General features: G+C 43.6%; 2 protein-coding genes across 2 annotated transcripts in view; both read left to right on the plus strand.

Annotated features, from left to right (window-relative positions):
- Positions 1-2,809, plus strand: part of A4GNT (alpha-1,4-N-acetylglucosaminyltransferase) — a 36,706-nt gene extending 33,897 nt beyond the window's left edge. Inside the window, exons 8-9 of the mRNA XM_044431153.1 lie at positions 723-1,158; positions 2,195-2,809. Coding sequence (XP_044287088.1) covers positions 723-1,158; positions 2,195-2,809 — 1,051 coding nt within the window. The remainder of the gene's footprint in view (positions 1-722; positions 1,159-2,194) is intronic.
- Positions 2,810-4,427: 1,618 nt separating this feature from the next.
- DZIP1L (DAZ interacting zinc finger protein 1 like) overlaps positions 4,428-16,812 on the plus strand; it is a 32,736-nt gene continuing 20,351 nt past the window's right edge. The window contains exon 1 of the mRNA XM_044431167.1: positions 4,428-4,649. Within this exon, the coding sequence (XP_044287102.1) occupies positions 4,428-4,649 (222 nt within the window). The remainder of the gene's footprint in view (positions 4,650-16,812) is intronic.

Genomic DNA, 16,812 nt, shown 5'->3' on the forward strand with positions numbered 1-16,812 from the left:
GTAACCAGATGCTTTTACCCCACATAAGCAACACCATTTTTTCCAGGAGGACTGAAGCAACTCAAGAGCAGAGATATACGGAAGAGCCTTGCAAAGAACCCACCCTATTTCTGGGCACGTGGAGGAGAAATTCTCCAACAGTCTCTTGTGGGTAGGGCTCACTCTTCACCATGGCAGCAGCACAGCTTCTTTCTGTTCACCTGAGTTGTGTTTTATTTTGCCAGGTGCAACAAGTGGCAACAGTGGAAACTGTGTGTTAGCAGCCCGGCTACATCCCCTGCATTCCTCATTGCCCTGGACCAAGGGCCCTTCTGTGACACTCTGTGGGGGGAAATGGTGGCCACTACAAAAAAGACCCAGCTGGAGAAAAAATCTCAGAAATTTGCTCAGGAAAATGTCTTCTGAGAAATGTAGGCTCAGCCTTACTTGGACCCTTCCAAGCACATCTCCTTATCCACATTTACAGTGCAGCAGTGAAGTCTTGATTCAAGGCTCCTGACCTTCTGTTTAGGAGGAGAGTGATAGGTTATTGCTTCTTGCTGAAGGCTTTGAAAAGCAAGAGTGTAAAAGAGTCTCTTTGTGGTGGGAGGTGGGGGAAGAGAGAGAGAGAGAGAGAGAGAGAGAGAGAGAGAGAGAGAGAGGAGAGAGAGAGAGAGAGAGAGAGAGAGAGAGAGAGAAACAGAGTTAAGTGTATTCCTAATACTGAATATGTTTTTATTCAGATCAAAGTTTCAAGGACCAGTCAATATGCTGAAGGAGATTCAGGTTTGCCTGTGTATCACGTTTTTGTCTGCATTTGGAATATTCTATGAGTTTTACCAAGCACCAGGATGCCTCTTTTCCTGCAAACCTATGCCTAAGCACTTCCTGACACACAAAGATATCATGGCCCAGGGCAGAAGCATAATCCTTCTGGAGACAACCGACCATTTACAGCCTTCACCACTGGTCTTATGTTCTTTGGAATCTGCTGCCAGAATCTATCCAGACAGGCCTGTCATTTACTTTATGAAAGGGTTGGGCAATAATACGATGGAGGATCTCAAGTCTTCATGCCCACCACTTTCTTTCCTATCTGCTGTGAGAAATATTTTCATTTTCCCCCTTCAGATGGACAGTTTGTTCCAGGACACACCTCTACTCCCGTGGTACTTGCAGGTAAAGGGGAAAGTGGGGATGCACAGATAATCAAAATGCAACTTTCTGGCAGATGGTGATCTTCCTGCAGGTAGGGAAATAGTCATTGGTATAAAGATACATTTAGCCCCCTGTTCCTACCAAAGGTCTGATTTACAGCAAGGCTGAAATGTAATTTTAAAGGTAGATGTAGTGAAAATGGATTTCACAGTTGTTGCACCTGACATGGAAAGGGGTTGCCAATTTTGCAATCTTCATTGCATGCACATTTGTGGACTTTCTCTCAGCTTGGCTCACCTTCCAAGACCGGGCCAAGCATGAGAGATGGGTTCTACTAAGTTCATGAATGCTAGATAGATGGGTTCTCCTAAGTGTCATCTCAGACCTACCTTCCCTCCCTGCCAAGCTGCTTGCCCCCCACTCCCATTTTTTTCTGCTGTTAAGGCCCAGCTGCAATCTCAGCGGTACAGGCAGGTCGATTCCTTCTGCACCAGCAGTGGGCAGAATGCTTGGACTTTGGAATCCCAGCTCTGAGATCACAGAATCTTTGAAGAACTTTGGAAATTTGAAGACTCCTATGACCTCTCAAGCAATGCTTTGAGGGCATAGGATTGAGCCGTAAATCATACTGACTTTTTAAAAGCCAGTATATTTTGTTTTGTTTAAACTCTCTCTTGGGATTTTTTTTAAAAATGGCAATCTATGACAGAAGAAAATTATGGATGCTTTTTTATGCCTAATTCTCACACATCCTGGTTAGCACAAATAATTCACCATTTGCTTAGCTACCAGGATAAGTGGTGAATGGCAACACCTTGATTGGCTGAGGGACTGCCCTTGATTGGCCTCAGGTGTGACTATATAGGTGGGAGACCCTACAAGCCTTATCCAGTGAGTCTTTGCATCCAGGATAGACTCTGCAGGCTCATGTGTGTGAAACCAAAGCTGATCCACAATACCAAGGCTCCTTTATTGTGCAAAAATTTAAAGGAAGGGGAAAAAGCAGTCAGGAACTAAATGATATCCCATGACTCTGTGCCCATTTTGAACTTTGTAGGTCAATGCAACACAGGAGAAGAACTGGATCTATATTATCTCAGATGCAATCAGGCTTGCAATGCTGTGGAAATATGGTGGAATTTATATGGACACAGATGTCATTTCCATCAGACCTATCCCTGTAACCAACTTTTTGGCAGCCCAGTCTTCGCAATTCTCCAGCAATGGGATCCTTGGTTTTCAGCCACATCATAGGTTCCTCTGGGATTGCATGAAAGATTTTGTTCAGAACTACAATGGAAATATCTGGGGAAACCAGGGGCCTTATTTGATCACAAGGATGCTAAAGAAGATATGTAATCTCACCAATTTTGAGGATGTGAAGGATCAGAGATGTCAGAATATTTCCTTCTTGCACCCTGAGCGCTTCTATCCCATCCCGTTTCAACAATGGATGCAGTACTATAAGGTATGGGATTCAAGGCCGAACTTCAATCATTCCTATGCTTTGCACTTGTGGAACTTCATGAACCAGGAAGAGAAAAAAAATGTAACTGTTGGAAGTAACACACTAGTGGAAAACCTATTCAAAACATATTGTCCTACTACCTACAGGAGCCTTGCTCAAGCTGCACAAAGAAGTGAACAGATGTCTCAAAATAAAACAAGGTGATAATCTCCAGTAAAACACAGTTGGATAGTTCTACCCAGCTTTTCACCACATCATGACCTCCATTGTCATGTCTGTTTCTAAAGAATGCTTTCCTGGTTTTGATTCTTATTTTTTTAAGAGTGGGGAAAATTCAGTGTTATTTCTGAAAGCAAAACAAAAGCCATTTCCCATTTGTGTAATTCTGTAATTCCACTGTACTAAAACATCTTCTAGAGATTATGTAGTGGAAAATCAGGAAAGGAAAAGCTCTATGTACAGAGCCTGGTTCTCAGTTCCACAAAGAAACCAAAAGTAGATGCAATGGATTAGCAGCAATGGCTCTTATACTTTACTATTCACATAATACTAGGTATATAATCTAAATAGACCTTGCAAGTTAATTGTTAATGTTATCAAGACTAGAAGGAAATGAATTGATCATTAAGATTGTGCCCAAGACATATAGAAGTCTTCTGGAAGCAAAGACCCCCTTCCACACACAGCTTCCTTTCATGATCTAAAAGGGACAATGTGGATGCTGATATTACCAAGATAGCACCTATCCATATAACAGAGTCTCACTGGGGTCAGGAGACAGGTCAGTTTTCTGCTTTTACATTTTCAACTGAGCATTATTTTCTAATTTAATTCTAAGATGCTCCGACCATAAGAGAGGTAAGGCAAAAAGGAATCAATGAGTGCCATGGAGCCTGCACAAGCAGCTAGGTTTACGTAAGGCCCTCTCTGAACAGGGATGGAAGATGCCAAGCTGCCCTGGTGTGACATGCCAGGGCTTCCTATGGCTGCAGCTTACTGGTCACACCCCTGGAATCCTACTGTGCGCCACCCCCTCCCCACCCTTCAGTCCCTGTCCTTCCCAATTTGGGGCATCTGCCTCTTGTGAAGGGATAGATCTTGCCCAGTTTCAGACAAAAGGCTGCTGGGCCTTTTATGGAAGGGGGACCCTTAAATTGTGAAGATTTTGCCCTGTTTCTTTCTTTTCTAAGTATCATTGCCTTTGTTCAGTAAAGTGCATGTATGCCAATTGTAAAAAACCTGTAAGAGCACTGCCTTTCCATTTTGGTACATTTATGTATTCATTGCACTTGTATGCTGCCCCATAGCCCAAGGGCTCTCTAGGCAGCTTTCTCTCAGTCTCAGTCTCGGTCTCTCCCTCCACCACCACCCCCCACTTCCCTTTGTCCTTTCAGTCGCAAGTTCAGTTTGTGGCAAACTTGGAGAATTTCCCAAGTCTTCAGTTTGGTCCATTCTGAACATGTGAGGTTTCCTTTTAATGCCATTTCCCCTAATTGCTCTTTTTCCAATACACCTAAATTGGAGAACTCCACTGCAAGATTCAAAGAAGTACCCATTCCAAAGGTTACCCGAGTGTCGCTTGGCAGAGTAGTTCAAAGCGAATGCATTCCTTCCTCCTCCCAATTTGTGATGTGTAACGGTGCTGCAGCAGGCCAGGACAGTACCCCTGAGACCCCAGCTTATGCTCCCTGGCTGCCTAATGGAGCTTCCGATCTCTCAATGCAAGCTGCTGGCATACAGCATATTTCACAGGAGGGAGGCAGCTAGGCAGAATGTACTAGAAGCAATTGAGTATGGATAGTGCGACAGGGTGGAGCCCCACATGCCTGATCAGGAAGGGGTCAAGCCACTGAAGAGGCAGCTGAACACCAGCTCCCAGCCACAGAACACAGGCGCACTCCTCTTGCACCTGCTGCCACCCGTGATGGATGGAGCAGTCACAGAAAGCAAAGAACAGCGTCCAATCCATTGTTTCCAGTGGCTGCCTCCAAGAGCAATGTGGCTGGAGAACTCTGGTAAAGGCATTCCTGGGGAGAAGAGACTGGTCAGTCACAAAGTTAGACCCAGTCTTCTCCCTGGTCTGTAGCTTTCCACTTATGGAAAGCTTGTGGGAGGTTGAAAAGTGTGTGAGGTCTCAGAAAGCACCCTTTCAGGTGGGTCGAAGCCTCAAGTGGAGCCAGCTCTGCCTGGAATGATTTCAAATTCAACTTGCAGTCCATATGTCAGTAGTCCTCCAATATCTCCAGTGCAAAGATATGTGTGTCAGATCCATGCCTTGCTCAAGGAATTTGTAAGACCCTTGTTCAACAGCCAACATTAACATCAACTGATTACTCTATTTTTCGCTCTATTAGACACACTTTTTCCCCCTCAAAAGGAAGGGGAAATGTCTGTGCGTCTTATAGAGCGAATGCGTGTGTGCCCGACACCCGAGATGCTGCCGGCCACCTGCACCATGTGGCACCACCTGGCCAGCATGCACTTGGCGCGCCCTGCTCTGCCCCCCCCCCCCCGATGCAGGTGAGAGCTGTGCCGCTCAGGGGGAGGCGGGCGGAGGAGGAGGAGCTGCGGCCTTTAACCCGCCGGCCGCACGGAGAGCTCGGAGAGCCAGACTGCTCACCCCCACCTCCCGAGAAGACCTGCCGCTGCCACTGCCGCCGCGCCACCCAGAAGACCACCACTGGCATGCTGCCAGCCCAGCTGCACCACACCTGGCCGGCACGCGCTCAGCGCGCCCTGCTCCGCCCCCCTCCTCCGGTGCAGGTGAGAGCTGTTAATCTCAGGTCGGTGTGTGTTTTCAAATGGCAACCCGTCTTTTAATGAAGCCCATGGGGAAGTGATGGGGAATGTGCCTGTGATTATCAAGAAGCTTTCCATGGATCAGTTATCTGTTAGTTGATCAGACACATTTTTTTTTAGGATCAGTGGATATTTGAAAAGCATTACCTTCGTGTATGAAGTTTATTCTTCAAAGGCTACTTAGTCCGCTGTGTGTTTGATTTACCGTACAATATCTCATTTTTTGTCAGAAGTTTTTTTCTATTATTTACTAGTAGGGCAGCGTGGACATTACTGGCTTTTTTAGATTTGTTATTGAATTGTCTGCAGCAGCTCTTGTATAACTGGTGTAGATTGTGGAGTCCTTCAATAATTCCACTACTGACTAAGAAAGTGATGTCAGTGATTGTGAGCAACAGAGCTTCATAAATTCTGACTCTAGTGATGATGAGTTCTATGGGTTCAATGAAAACTAGAAGAGTACTCGAACTTTAAAGTCTCTCTTTTGTTAATGACAGTGATGATGGTTCTTAATGCCACTGTTGACTGCTGTTCACTTTACAAGGTTGAAATACGGTATTACTGTATTCTGTTATAGTTTATTAAATAGTTTAGTAAACCATTTGATTCAGAATATTTTTTTTCTTGTTTTCCTCCTCTAAAAACTAGGTGCATCTTATGGTCAGGTGCGCCTTATAGAGCGAAAAATATGGTAGTTTTTAAACAAGTACTTCCTTTGTGTTTTCCAACATTATAAAAATGGCCCTTTTAATTAGTTCTTTCCTGCACTTCTTTCCTCCTGACCAGTAGCATTATTGCAATCATGTTTTTAAACTATTCATATAGTTTAGTTTGGCTTTCATTGGCATAATTTCACTTCTGTAAAAAAAAGAAAAAAAGAAAAAGAAACAAAAAATAAGGATAAATATACACATAAATGTGTCCTTTGCAACTTCATGCAAAATAAAATTAGTCTTCAAAAAGAAAACTCAAAGGCTAAATTCCAGTAATAGGAGCACTTCACTGCACACAAGGCCTTGGAAATGGCACTCTTTGCAACCAGTAAATACAAGAAAAGGCATACAGAAAAACAATGTACCACCAACAGCAGCACAAGCCATTCTTTTGCTAGATCCACCAATGCAGCTTCGCCAACCCATACAGGATACCCTCGTACTACAATTGTGTTTGTAGGCAGAAAAATCACTAAAAAGCAGTTCCTCAAAAAGTTGGGAAGATAAGATGAAAACAAGGGAACGCAGTGACCTGAAAAGAATGTCTTCTGGACTCTCCATAATGAGTGAAAAAAAAGGATGAAGGCAGCTCTAGAAAAACATTGCTATATACGTATGAACTTAGAACTGTTACTTGCTACAGATAATTATACATTGTGCAACTGTTGTTATTGAAGGTACGCATGATTTTGTTAAAGAAATAATGCTGAAAGAGCTCCGGGGGGGTGGGGGTGTTATGGTTATATATACTATTTTGTGTGAATTGTTGCATCTCTTAGTTGCCTCGCTGTTGATAACCATAGTGAAGACCTCCAGAAGTAGCACGTAAACTTGATTAAGGGTGCAATCATGTGAGTGTTCAAACCAAAAGGAGTTCTACACCTCCATTGGCTGGGGCATGTTAAGTGCCACAGGATTTTTTTTTTTTTAGTCAGAACATTTATTGGATTGTGCCTTAAGTCTATAATTCTTTACCTATTTACTTGGGGGTATAATCCATTGAACTCATTGGGGCTTTCTCCTGAGAGTTATGCATAAGATTGCACTGGTAATTGATAGAGGAATCATAGGTCCTGACGTGAATGATGATCTCAGGCACTTTATTTTCATGCAGATAGGTGCTTTTTCTTCCTGCTGTATAATAGATGAGCTCTGGACAACTGGTTGGTGATGACAATGTCACTAAATGCAGAAATAAAAGAATTTACTAACTACTGAGTTGTCTGTATGATACTCTTCCAGTTCCTTGGATGGATTTTCCATATGGACACCATATAGGAATTCCTACATAACATTGAAAAGACAGAGCAGCTTCCTTTCTTTAAGAATTGTGGTGATACATGCTTGTCTGCCAAAAGAGGTACTCAAGGCTGCCCAACAAGGCTGCAGTGTGGCATAATAGTTAGAGTGTTAGAATGGAAGACGTGGGTTCTAGTCCAACTCAGCCATGAAACTCAGTGGGTGATTTTGGCCAGTCACTGATTCTCAGGTGAACCTACCTCAAAGTGTTCTTGTGAGGATAAAATAGAGAGAAGGATAAAGTCACTTAGGCATTCTGTCAGGAGAAAAGGTGGATGTAAATGTAAAACATATGACATTTTGTGAACTCCTAATTCTTCAGTAATTGTGCAGTTCCCTGCTTGGCAACCTCTGCTTTGAGACACTAAACAAGGTACTCCTCTCTCTGTCCCCACCCTCCTCCACTCCCTGCACTTCAGTTCAGCCTCTGGGGAAGCCACAAAGAAGCGACTCCTGCCATGGGGCTCTTTCAGATGAGGAAGTGCAGGCAGCCTGAGAGGCTGCAGGGTCAATGGAGAGACTTGAAAAGAAATCACACACGTGACATCCTCAACCACCTCCCAGTCATTAGGTAAGCTCAGAAACACGATAGAAATGAATTATAAGGCAGCCTCAGAACAGGGCAGAACAATAGAGGCCTCTTTCAGGGGAGGGAAGCTTTGGGGGGATCAGAGGACAGAGTTTGGCTCAGCACAAGCCCCAGGACAGGACACAGCACCTCCCTCACACCTGCATTGTGGCAGATGCAAAATGGGGTCCAGCCTGCCGACACAGCTGATGCTGTTGCAGCACAAAGGACCCAGAAACCTTCAGGAAAAGGAGAAAGAAGACTCACTGCAACCCATGAACCCTACCTGTTGGGAATTTCTTTTCTCCCTAGAGACATTCAGTGAAATTCTGTGCAGTTCCCCCCACCCTGCACCAGTTTTAGTTCCCACAAATAGGTGGGAGAATTTCAAGAGGCCTTTTGCGTGTGCCTTTTGCACAAAGCTCTGAGAAATACCTCTGAGGTACACATGCGGAAAGCAATGGCAACCAATTATAGCTACAAGGAGGCAGCTTTGTTACCAAACATGCAGAGCCCTAATAGACTCCTGAGGGCCAGGGCTTTAATACTCTGTGATTGCCTGATCCTTGGGCCTTTCGCCTCGACTCTTGGGTCCTAGCCAGTGGCATTATCAGAGTATAGAGAAATAAGCAGGCTGAGGGCAATCAGGTGCCGTGTTTCTGAAAGTTACTACAGCAACAGCTTGGCTTTGGGGACAGCTGAGCAGCTGTTTCCATTCCGCAAGGGAGAAGTTCTTTCAGCGATGAACCATGGAGCTGCTTTCACGATTCCTCCTGACTTGGCAAATTTCAACTGAGAAAGCAATTTGCAGCTGCAGCGAACCAGTGCCGGGATCTTTGGCTGAATGGTGTTGAATTTCTTTGGTGGGAGGAGAGAAGGAGGATTCCAGCTCAGAGAGTTCTGCCCCATATCCATGCTACTTCCATTGCCCCCTTTTCTCTCCCCCCTCTCCCACTTCTCACATACATGCTCACTCACACACACTCTCAGCCCCACTGCATAAAACACGCTTTCTGAGAGCAGGTAAGAATTTTCTTTGTTCGCTATGCAGAACTGAAAGTTTGCACCATGACTAATGAACGGGGAGGGGAGGGACTACGGACTCCGCTTCCTTCAAGCTAGCTCTTGTCTTCTTTTCAGGGCTGTTGCATATTTCCACCACTCAGTTAAACATTAGCAGCTGTTGCACAGTGTTTAGCACAACCCTCAAGAGAAACATCTGAATCGTGAAGTTAGGAACTAATCAGCAAATTGAAGAGCCGCCAAGCTAATCCATCCCAACTGAGGACATTACCTGGAAAATCAGATTTGCGGGAAGCTTCCTTAGGACCATAGAGAATCTGAAGCCACTGGGAAGGATTTGAGATGTGGCAGGGAGGGAGGTTTTTTACTGGAAAGGAAGTAGAAGCACTGAGGAGGGCACACTTTTGGTTATAAAACAACCTGAAATTATTATTATTTAATTGCAACAGCTTTGTTGTTTGTGCAACTGCTTGGTGAACACTTCCTCATCAGTTTCCAGTTCCAGGAGAAGCTTCCCTCTTCTTTGAGTGTGGCTGAGAAAGACAGCAGGCCTGGACGGTGCTGTTACATCCTCCTGTTCTTAGGCACTGGGGCTTCTAGAGAAGCAGGAGTAGCAAATGGTGGGAGGAGAGAAGGAGGATTCTAGAGAAACAAATGCAAAGCTGCCACCCGTGATCTGTTTACCATGATGTGTGTGCTGGGAACTTTGGCTTAGCTCCCTCCAGACAAGCCAGGGATAGCCGGGCAGAGTCTGAAGCAGGGAGTCTGCTGTATGTGTCTCTGAATCCTACAAGCTCCCAAGTTCAGACATTCTTCAACCAAGTAAAAATATGGAAGGCAGTGCAGGGCCCAGGAACAGGAGTATGAGAAAGGGGTGGGAGCTGTATCTTCATGAACAGATCACATTAATTGGGCAGGATATGCCAGTCCCATCACACTCAAGCTCACTCTTTGACATGACCAGGCAAGTTAAACCAATGTGGCTTGTGCAAGTGATGCAAATAGCACTGAGCTTGATTCTCAATGCCAGGCATATCATGGAGCAGGATTAGCATCAATCCAACAAGCTCCTCCAATATGTTGTCTGTCTTTGTGTATGTGCATCTGGGTGTATATGTATTTAGTTCTTCTCCATACAAGTGAGCGCCACCCATGTCTGTGTTCAGCTCTGCACCTGAGGTTATTGGCACAATGAGGCCATCACTTGCTCTCCAGCTTCTCAGTTGGTGACCCACTCACTGAGAAGAAACATGTCAAAGGAGGAGGATCGTCCACACTTCCAAAATTCCTTGCAATATACAGCTCTTCCTGCCATATATGCAACCCATAATCATGTTGTTTATCTGTCTTTTTCTCTTTCTTCATTGCCCTTTAGCACAGGGGTGGACAATATGTGACTCTCCAGGTATTTTGGTCTACCACTTTCATGATCCCTCAACATGAAAGGGTGCTTGCTAAAGGTGATCGTAGTTGTTTGGCCAAAATAACTGGATCTCCACAAGTTGCTCACGTGTTTGCATAATTAACAAACAGCGTCCTGACTAGACAAATGCAAAAGTGGGAGCAAGCAAAAAAGGTATGTAAATATAAAGAGCATTGGTTCTCCATCTCTCACCTAACCAAGTGATTGAAGTAAATCTGTAACTTGCCAGTCAGTAAAAAATTAAACTTTTCATTTGTTGTCACTTGGAGAGGTCCACACTAGATCCCCTTCTGTTTATCAGGGAGCCCCATGGTGGCATTCATGCAAAACACATTTATCAAATGAGGAAAACAAAAAGGAACACAAGTTTGCACAAAGGAGATGGAGAAGACAATAAGAAAAGCGAGGAAACATTTTGAAAAGCTTTTCACTAACAACATCAAGATTCAGAATAAAGAAATATTATCAGAAGAAAGAAACCAGCTAGAGAAGTAGTTGGGCCACTGGATGATACTGGAATTAAAGGAACATTAAAGGAGACTGCAGAGACATTGAATGAATTCTTTTCATCTGTCTTCACAGCTGAGGATACAGAACAAGTACCTGTTCTGGACCTTATGCATGATAGAAGTGTTCTAACTAAGCATGACATGGTGAAAGGGGATGAGGAAGACATTTATCTCCCTTTCCCATAATACTAGGGCATAGGGTCATCCCATGAAGCTGATTGGTGGAAGATTTAAGACAGATAAAGGGAAACATTTCTTCACACAACATGCAGTTAAACTATGGAATTCACTGCCACAGGAAATAGTGATTCCCACCAGTTTAGATGACCTTAAAAGAGAATCGGACAAATTCATGGAGGAGGAGGCTATCAGTTGCTGGCCAGGTACTACCTCCAGGATCAGAGCTGGCATGCCTACATATACCAGTTGCTGAGGAACTTGAGCAGGTAGAACTCTTGTACCCATCTTGCTTGTGGGATTCTATGGACAAATGCTAGTGCATGAATGGATTGTTGGACTGGATGGGCCATTAGTCTGATTCAGTATGACTTCTCTTATGTTCATCACAGGGTCATATGCTAATGAAACATAGAAACAGAAACAGAGCAAGTCAGAAGGGGTCTCCTGGGCCATCTAGTCTGACCCCCTGCTCCTGCTGGCTCCACTCATGACGATGTGCATGTCCAACCTATCCTTGAACACCCTCGCCGATGGGGCTGTAACCACCTCCCATGGAAGTCCATTCCATACTCTCGGGGTCCTAACTGTCAGGAAGTACTTCCTGGCATCCAAACTGAATCTTGGTTCCCTGAGCTTTTCTCTGTTGGAACACATCCTGCCCTCCTCCGCAGGGGAAAGCAGGTCTGTACCCTCCGTGGGGCACCTCCTCACATGCCTATATGTCACCAACAGATCCTATCAGAGTCTCCTCTTTTCCAGGCTGAAAAGACCCAGTTCCCTCAGTCTTACCTCATACCATCCTGGTGGCTCTACGCTGCACCACTTCTAAGCTGGCTATATCCTTCCTATAATGTGGAGCCCAGAACAATGAATACAATGCAATTGCCACAGTGTTGTTATGTGATCTTGTGTCACACACAAATGAAATTGCAGAGGAGTTGGAAAAAGAATATGTGCAGGGAAGTGGCTCATCTCCATTTTTCCCCATCCATTGGCTATGTGCCAGTGCAAAGAAGCAAGCCAGCAGAGAAAAAAAAATTAAAAAGAAAAACAATTTACAGCTCCTCCTACCTCCTCACAAAAACAGTGGAAAAGGGGGTAGGGAGAGAAGAGGGGAAGGTTGTGGTTTTGTTTGCTGCTATTCTCCCACCTCTGATGAGGTGATGCCAGTAGGATCAGTCTATAAAAGCTTTCAATATAAATAAATAAAATAAATAAATCCACTACTCCCATTCCCCTTCACTCAAAAGCAATTCCTGAAATTACACACAGCTCTTTCCCCAAGAATAAGCACATTAAAATCAATGTGGTTTACTTCTAAGTAGACATGCTTGCATTACAGCCAGGATGTCTCACAACAATATATTGCTGATGGGAAAGTCCATTTCCCACCCTCAGCCCAGCCTCAGGGAGGAGGACTGTGGCCAAACTCAGGGAGGCTCGAGAAGTCTGGAGGGGTGGCAGGCTTTCATCTCATTCATTTTTCTTTTATTGCATTTTGATACTCCTTCCAAAGTACTCTGGGCAGCTTTCAGACAATGAAAATACTTTAAATGCATTATAAAAGTCATAGATATCCATACATATACATGCCACAGAGACACAACACACATATTTGTTGCTAGTCGCGAAGTCATGTCCAACCCATCGTGACCCCATGGACAACATCCCTCCAGGGCTTCCTGTCCTCCATCAGCCCCCAGAGTCCACTTAAGCTCACAAACACACATATATCTGAAAGCAATTTTAAACTGTCAACAACAAGGAAAAAATCAAGGTTTGATTAAAAACTTCATCATATATTGCCAAATGCCTGAGAAAAGAAGGTCTTAATTGGCACAGAAAAGATAGCTGTTGGTGCCAGATAGGTTTCATCAGAGAGATGATTATAACTGGGGGTCACCATTACGAAGGCCCTCTGCCTCCTTGCCCCCTTATGAGCAATCCTTGGAGGAGTCAACAGGAGGGCCCTGGGGAAAACCTTAGTGAATGAGTAGGTGCTAATAAATGCCCATGCTAATCAAAAAGGTCTCCTGCTCTGCCTTCCCGGGCACTTTACCGCTTCTAAGCCCTCCTCCACAGCACACCTGGCCTGTAATATTGTCAGACGTTCTGATAGTTAATATTAATTTAACAGGCAATTTGAGCAAACACAGAGACTGATGTGCTAAAGGATGCAAATAAAGGCTGGCGCAATTATCAAAGTAAATATTGGATAGAGATTAAGGGGAAGAACATTTTAGTTGAGCTGATTCCACCAGCAGTAGTGATGCTGCTTTGCCCTTGTGCAACTCAGCACGGACAGAAGGTAGCTCTCCTACTGTTTGGCCCTTCAAAACCAGGAGTACCTGCCAGCATGGACGATGGTCAGGACTGCTGGGAGCTGGAAGTCTAAAAGTGATGGAGATCTAATTTCCATTCAACCCAATGTATCTGATCATTCCAAAGGTGATGTCTGGTTCTCTTTTTAAACTTTTGAAAAGTGATGGATTATTATGCTGTGCCAGCAGTGCTTCTAGTTAAACACATACATCCCAAATAGAAACCAGTTACTGACCTTTTAGCTTTTCTGTTTTGCACTGTTTCCTAGCATTAGGGAGTGATAAAAACATCATTGTCTTAAATTGTATATGCTGAAGGTACATTATGCATCTGTTCCCAAGTTAGTTGGCTGGGTTTGCCTCTTGCTAGCAATGAAAAATTCATATCAGGAGAGTAGACACAATTCTAGAAATTCCAGGATATGCAGAGATAAGAAAAGCAGATCAATTTAGCACCTTTAATTGATGAATACTTTAAGTGCCCTGTATTGTCTAACAGTAACGGCCTACAACTAAAGTTGAGGTTGTATGATATATAATAAACATCAAACTAAGATGGTCAGTACACTGAGAGCACAGATGGGGCAAATTGGGTCATATTTGATGCCCAGAAGACTTGAACTGTGAGGTTCAAGCCAATGGGCCTTTCTGCTTTTGTTTGGGGAGTTTCTCTGATGCTTGCAATAAATAACATTTGTGTCTTCAGTGAAAATCACCGGCTGGAGATATTCACAGCTAAACTCTTTTCTACATGTATATCATCCAGTCAAGTCTCTGACCATGCACAAAGCAGCCTAGTGATCAGTTCCCAAAACCCTGCTAATGAGCCTGTTCGTAACCCAACCCTTGGGAAGGGGCGCTTGGTAGCAAGCTTGCCTTTTTCCCACATGCTTCTCAACCAATTGCGTTTCCTGCCTCTGCTGCCACCTCCCCACTGGGGCTAGCTCTGAGGGGAGGGGCTGATCTCCACTTGAAGATTCCCCAGTCTCAGCAGCCATTCCCGCTTCCTGTATCTCCATATGCTCCCAGAGTCTGTCTGCCCATCTTTGCTTCTGCTTTGTTCTCATCGGCTCTACCATCTCCCCTGGTTGTGTCCCAGGGCTTTTGAGCATCCTGCTCTCCTCAATCCCACTGCAATATTCATCTTTGAAATCTGAGTCAGCAAAAATGCATGACTAACTTCCCACGAGAACACTTGCCAAGATGTACCAACCTACTTGTTCCCAAAAATTGCACATTAACAGCTTGCTACTTGTGACTCCAATCCTGAGTGGTACTTTAACGAGACTAATGTGACACAGTGATCAGCTTCTCTGCAGTGTATATGAAAATATTATCACTTGGTTACCTATCTGTTTGCTCACACCTGAGCCTGTTTGCTCATACCTCAGCCTAAAACTGGCACACAAAAAGCAGAGAACAACTATTTAGCCACTTGGAGTGTTCTGCCTGGCAGTGGCATATTTGTTCTACTGCAAGCAGAACTTTGGAATCATGTTACCATCATGGAGGGCACACCTAGTAACCCACTGTTGCTCAACACAACTGTCTGTTGTGAATAAGCAAGCCGTCCAGATAGATCAGGGCAGCAGTTCTGAACTGAAAACATGGTATGTACCATTTTGCAAATATCCCCCTACCTTAACAATTACCTGAAAGAAAGTGTAGCTGAACTTCCTTCTGGGTCCAATATCAAATGACCTTATTTTAATTCTTCAGTTGGCTTAAATGTCACCATGGATTCATTTTCTACAACACCTTAGCTGACATTAGTGAACAGTAAGACAGCATCCTTTCTAACTATAGCTAAATGGGTTCCTGTTCAGGAATGATAGTATCCAGCTATATCCCTGGTGAATTGTGTTGGTTTTAGAATGGAAGTGAAAAACCAACTGACATGAGTCTGAAATGATATTTTAATATTGTAAGGTAATGGAAGCCTCCATTTTTATCATGCAGTTGTTGGTGGAAAAAATACAACAGTTGAAAGTTAATGCTGAAACCAAGGAATCTTTATTGCCTTCTTCATGGAATTAAAAAATGTTGCTAGTTTTAAAATGTGTTTGTCTCTTAATGAGCTGTTCATCTCATTTATGTAACAAAGTCTATGTCATTTATGTAACAAAGGCTATGTTCACACAAAATAAGCTAAGAGTTCTGACTGACTGAGAATGAGCACAATGCTAGCGCATGCAGCCTATTTACTCTTCCACTTTATGTGAGTGGATAAAACTAACCAGGAAGCAATGCATCCAAAACCAGGATCCTGGTTTGTTATTCCCAAATGAGCCAGAGTTCAACTCTCTCAATGTAGAATTTAACAGATTTGCTGCTTCCTGGTTTCCTTGGGGGTTATCTCTTTCAAATGCTATCTTCTCTGTATTCTAGGTACATTTCTCAGTCCTGAAGTATATTTAATCTTATGAGGTCAGCATGACTATATTTCTATGTAGCAAAGATTTTCAAATCAAGCTTGAAAATATATATGTCATGGATGTATTTTTCTCTACAAGTGGATTAATTTTTCAGTGCTCAAAATGCAGCAGCTTTCATGATTTCCATGGGTGGGTAGGGATATACACACAACACAATTATGTACATTTTATAGTCATTTGAGTGCCTCCGAAATATGAATATAACTTGTGGATAGTGCAAGCCTGCTCCTGTTTTTATGTGGAAACTGGAGAACCCTGTTTGTACTCTAGATGCAAATAATGAGAGTCAATTTTAAATATGAATAAGTAATGAGTCAAACCTTTTAGCTATAAAAGTAGCAATTTCCATTTATTCACATATTTATCTTTCTATTTTATTGATTCCGTAACATTTTAGTAGAGTCATGAATCAGTCTTTGTTTAACCATCCAATATGGTAAAACATAAGCTGACATAAAAATATGCACGTACTCAAGGACTGATTATTGTAATGGGAAAACATCAAAGGAAATCAGTTCTGCAGAGCTCAGTGAGTACATGCTGCGTTTACTCTCAAATCAGTAAATGCCGTGCTGTACGTATTCAGTGTTATAGCTAGGACTGGACCTGGGGAGAGGACGTGACCTCCCAGAAAGTGACTGGCGATCAGGCAGGCAGTAAAGCAAAGTGCATTTTATTCCTGTCGTCATGATGGTGCTGTGATCTAAAATGAAAAATTGACCATGCTCAAGGTGTTTTGCTTGTTTGCAAGTCACGGGTGGCAAATGTTCTAATATAATAGGACTGGAGAATCAGTCGTGGAGCATGGAATAGTTGTTGGGGTGCTGAGGTGCACCAGTGCAGGGCAGAGGAATGTTGTTGGTGTGCTTCACAACTCGGGCAATCCAGAGAGCCATCTAAAGGGGCCTACCCTGCAAGTATTAAGTCGGGGGTATGA

The sequence above is a fragment of the Varanus komodoensis genome, unplaced genomic scaffold (genome assembly GCF_004798865.1).
Source record: "Varanus komodoensis strain SLA01 unplaced genomic scaffold, ASM479886v1 scaffold1, whole genome shotgun sequence".
In the NCBI taxonomy this organism is placed as follows: Eukaryota; Metazoa; Chordata; class Lepidosauria; order Squamata; family Varanidae; genus Varanus; species Varanus komodoensis.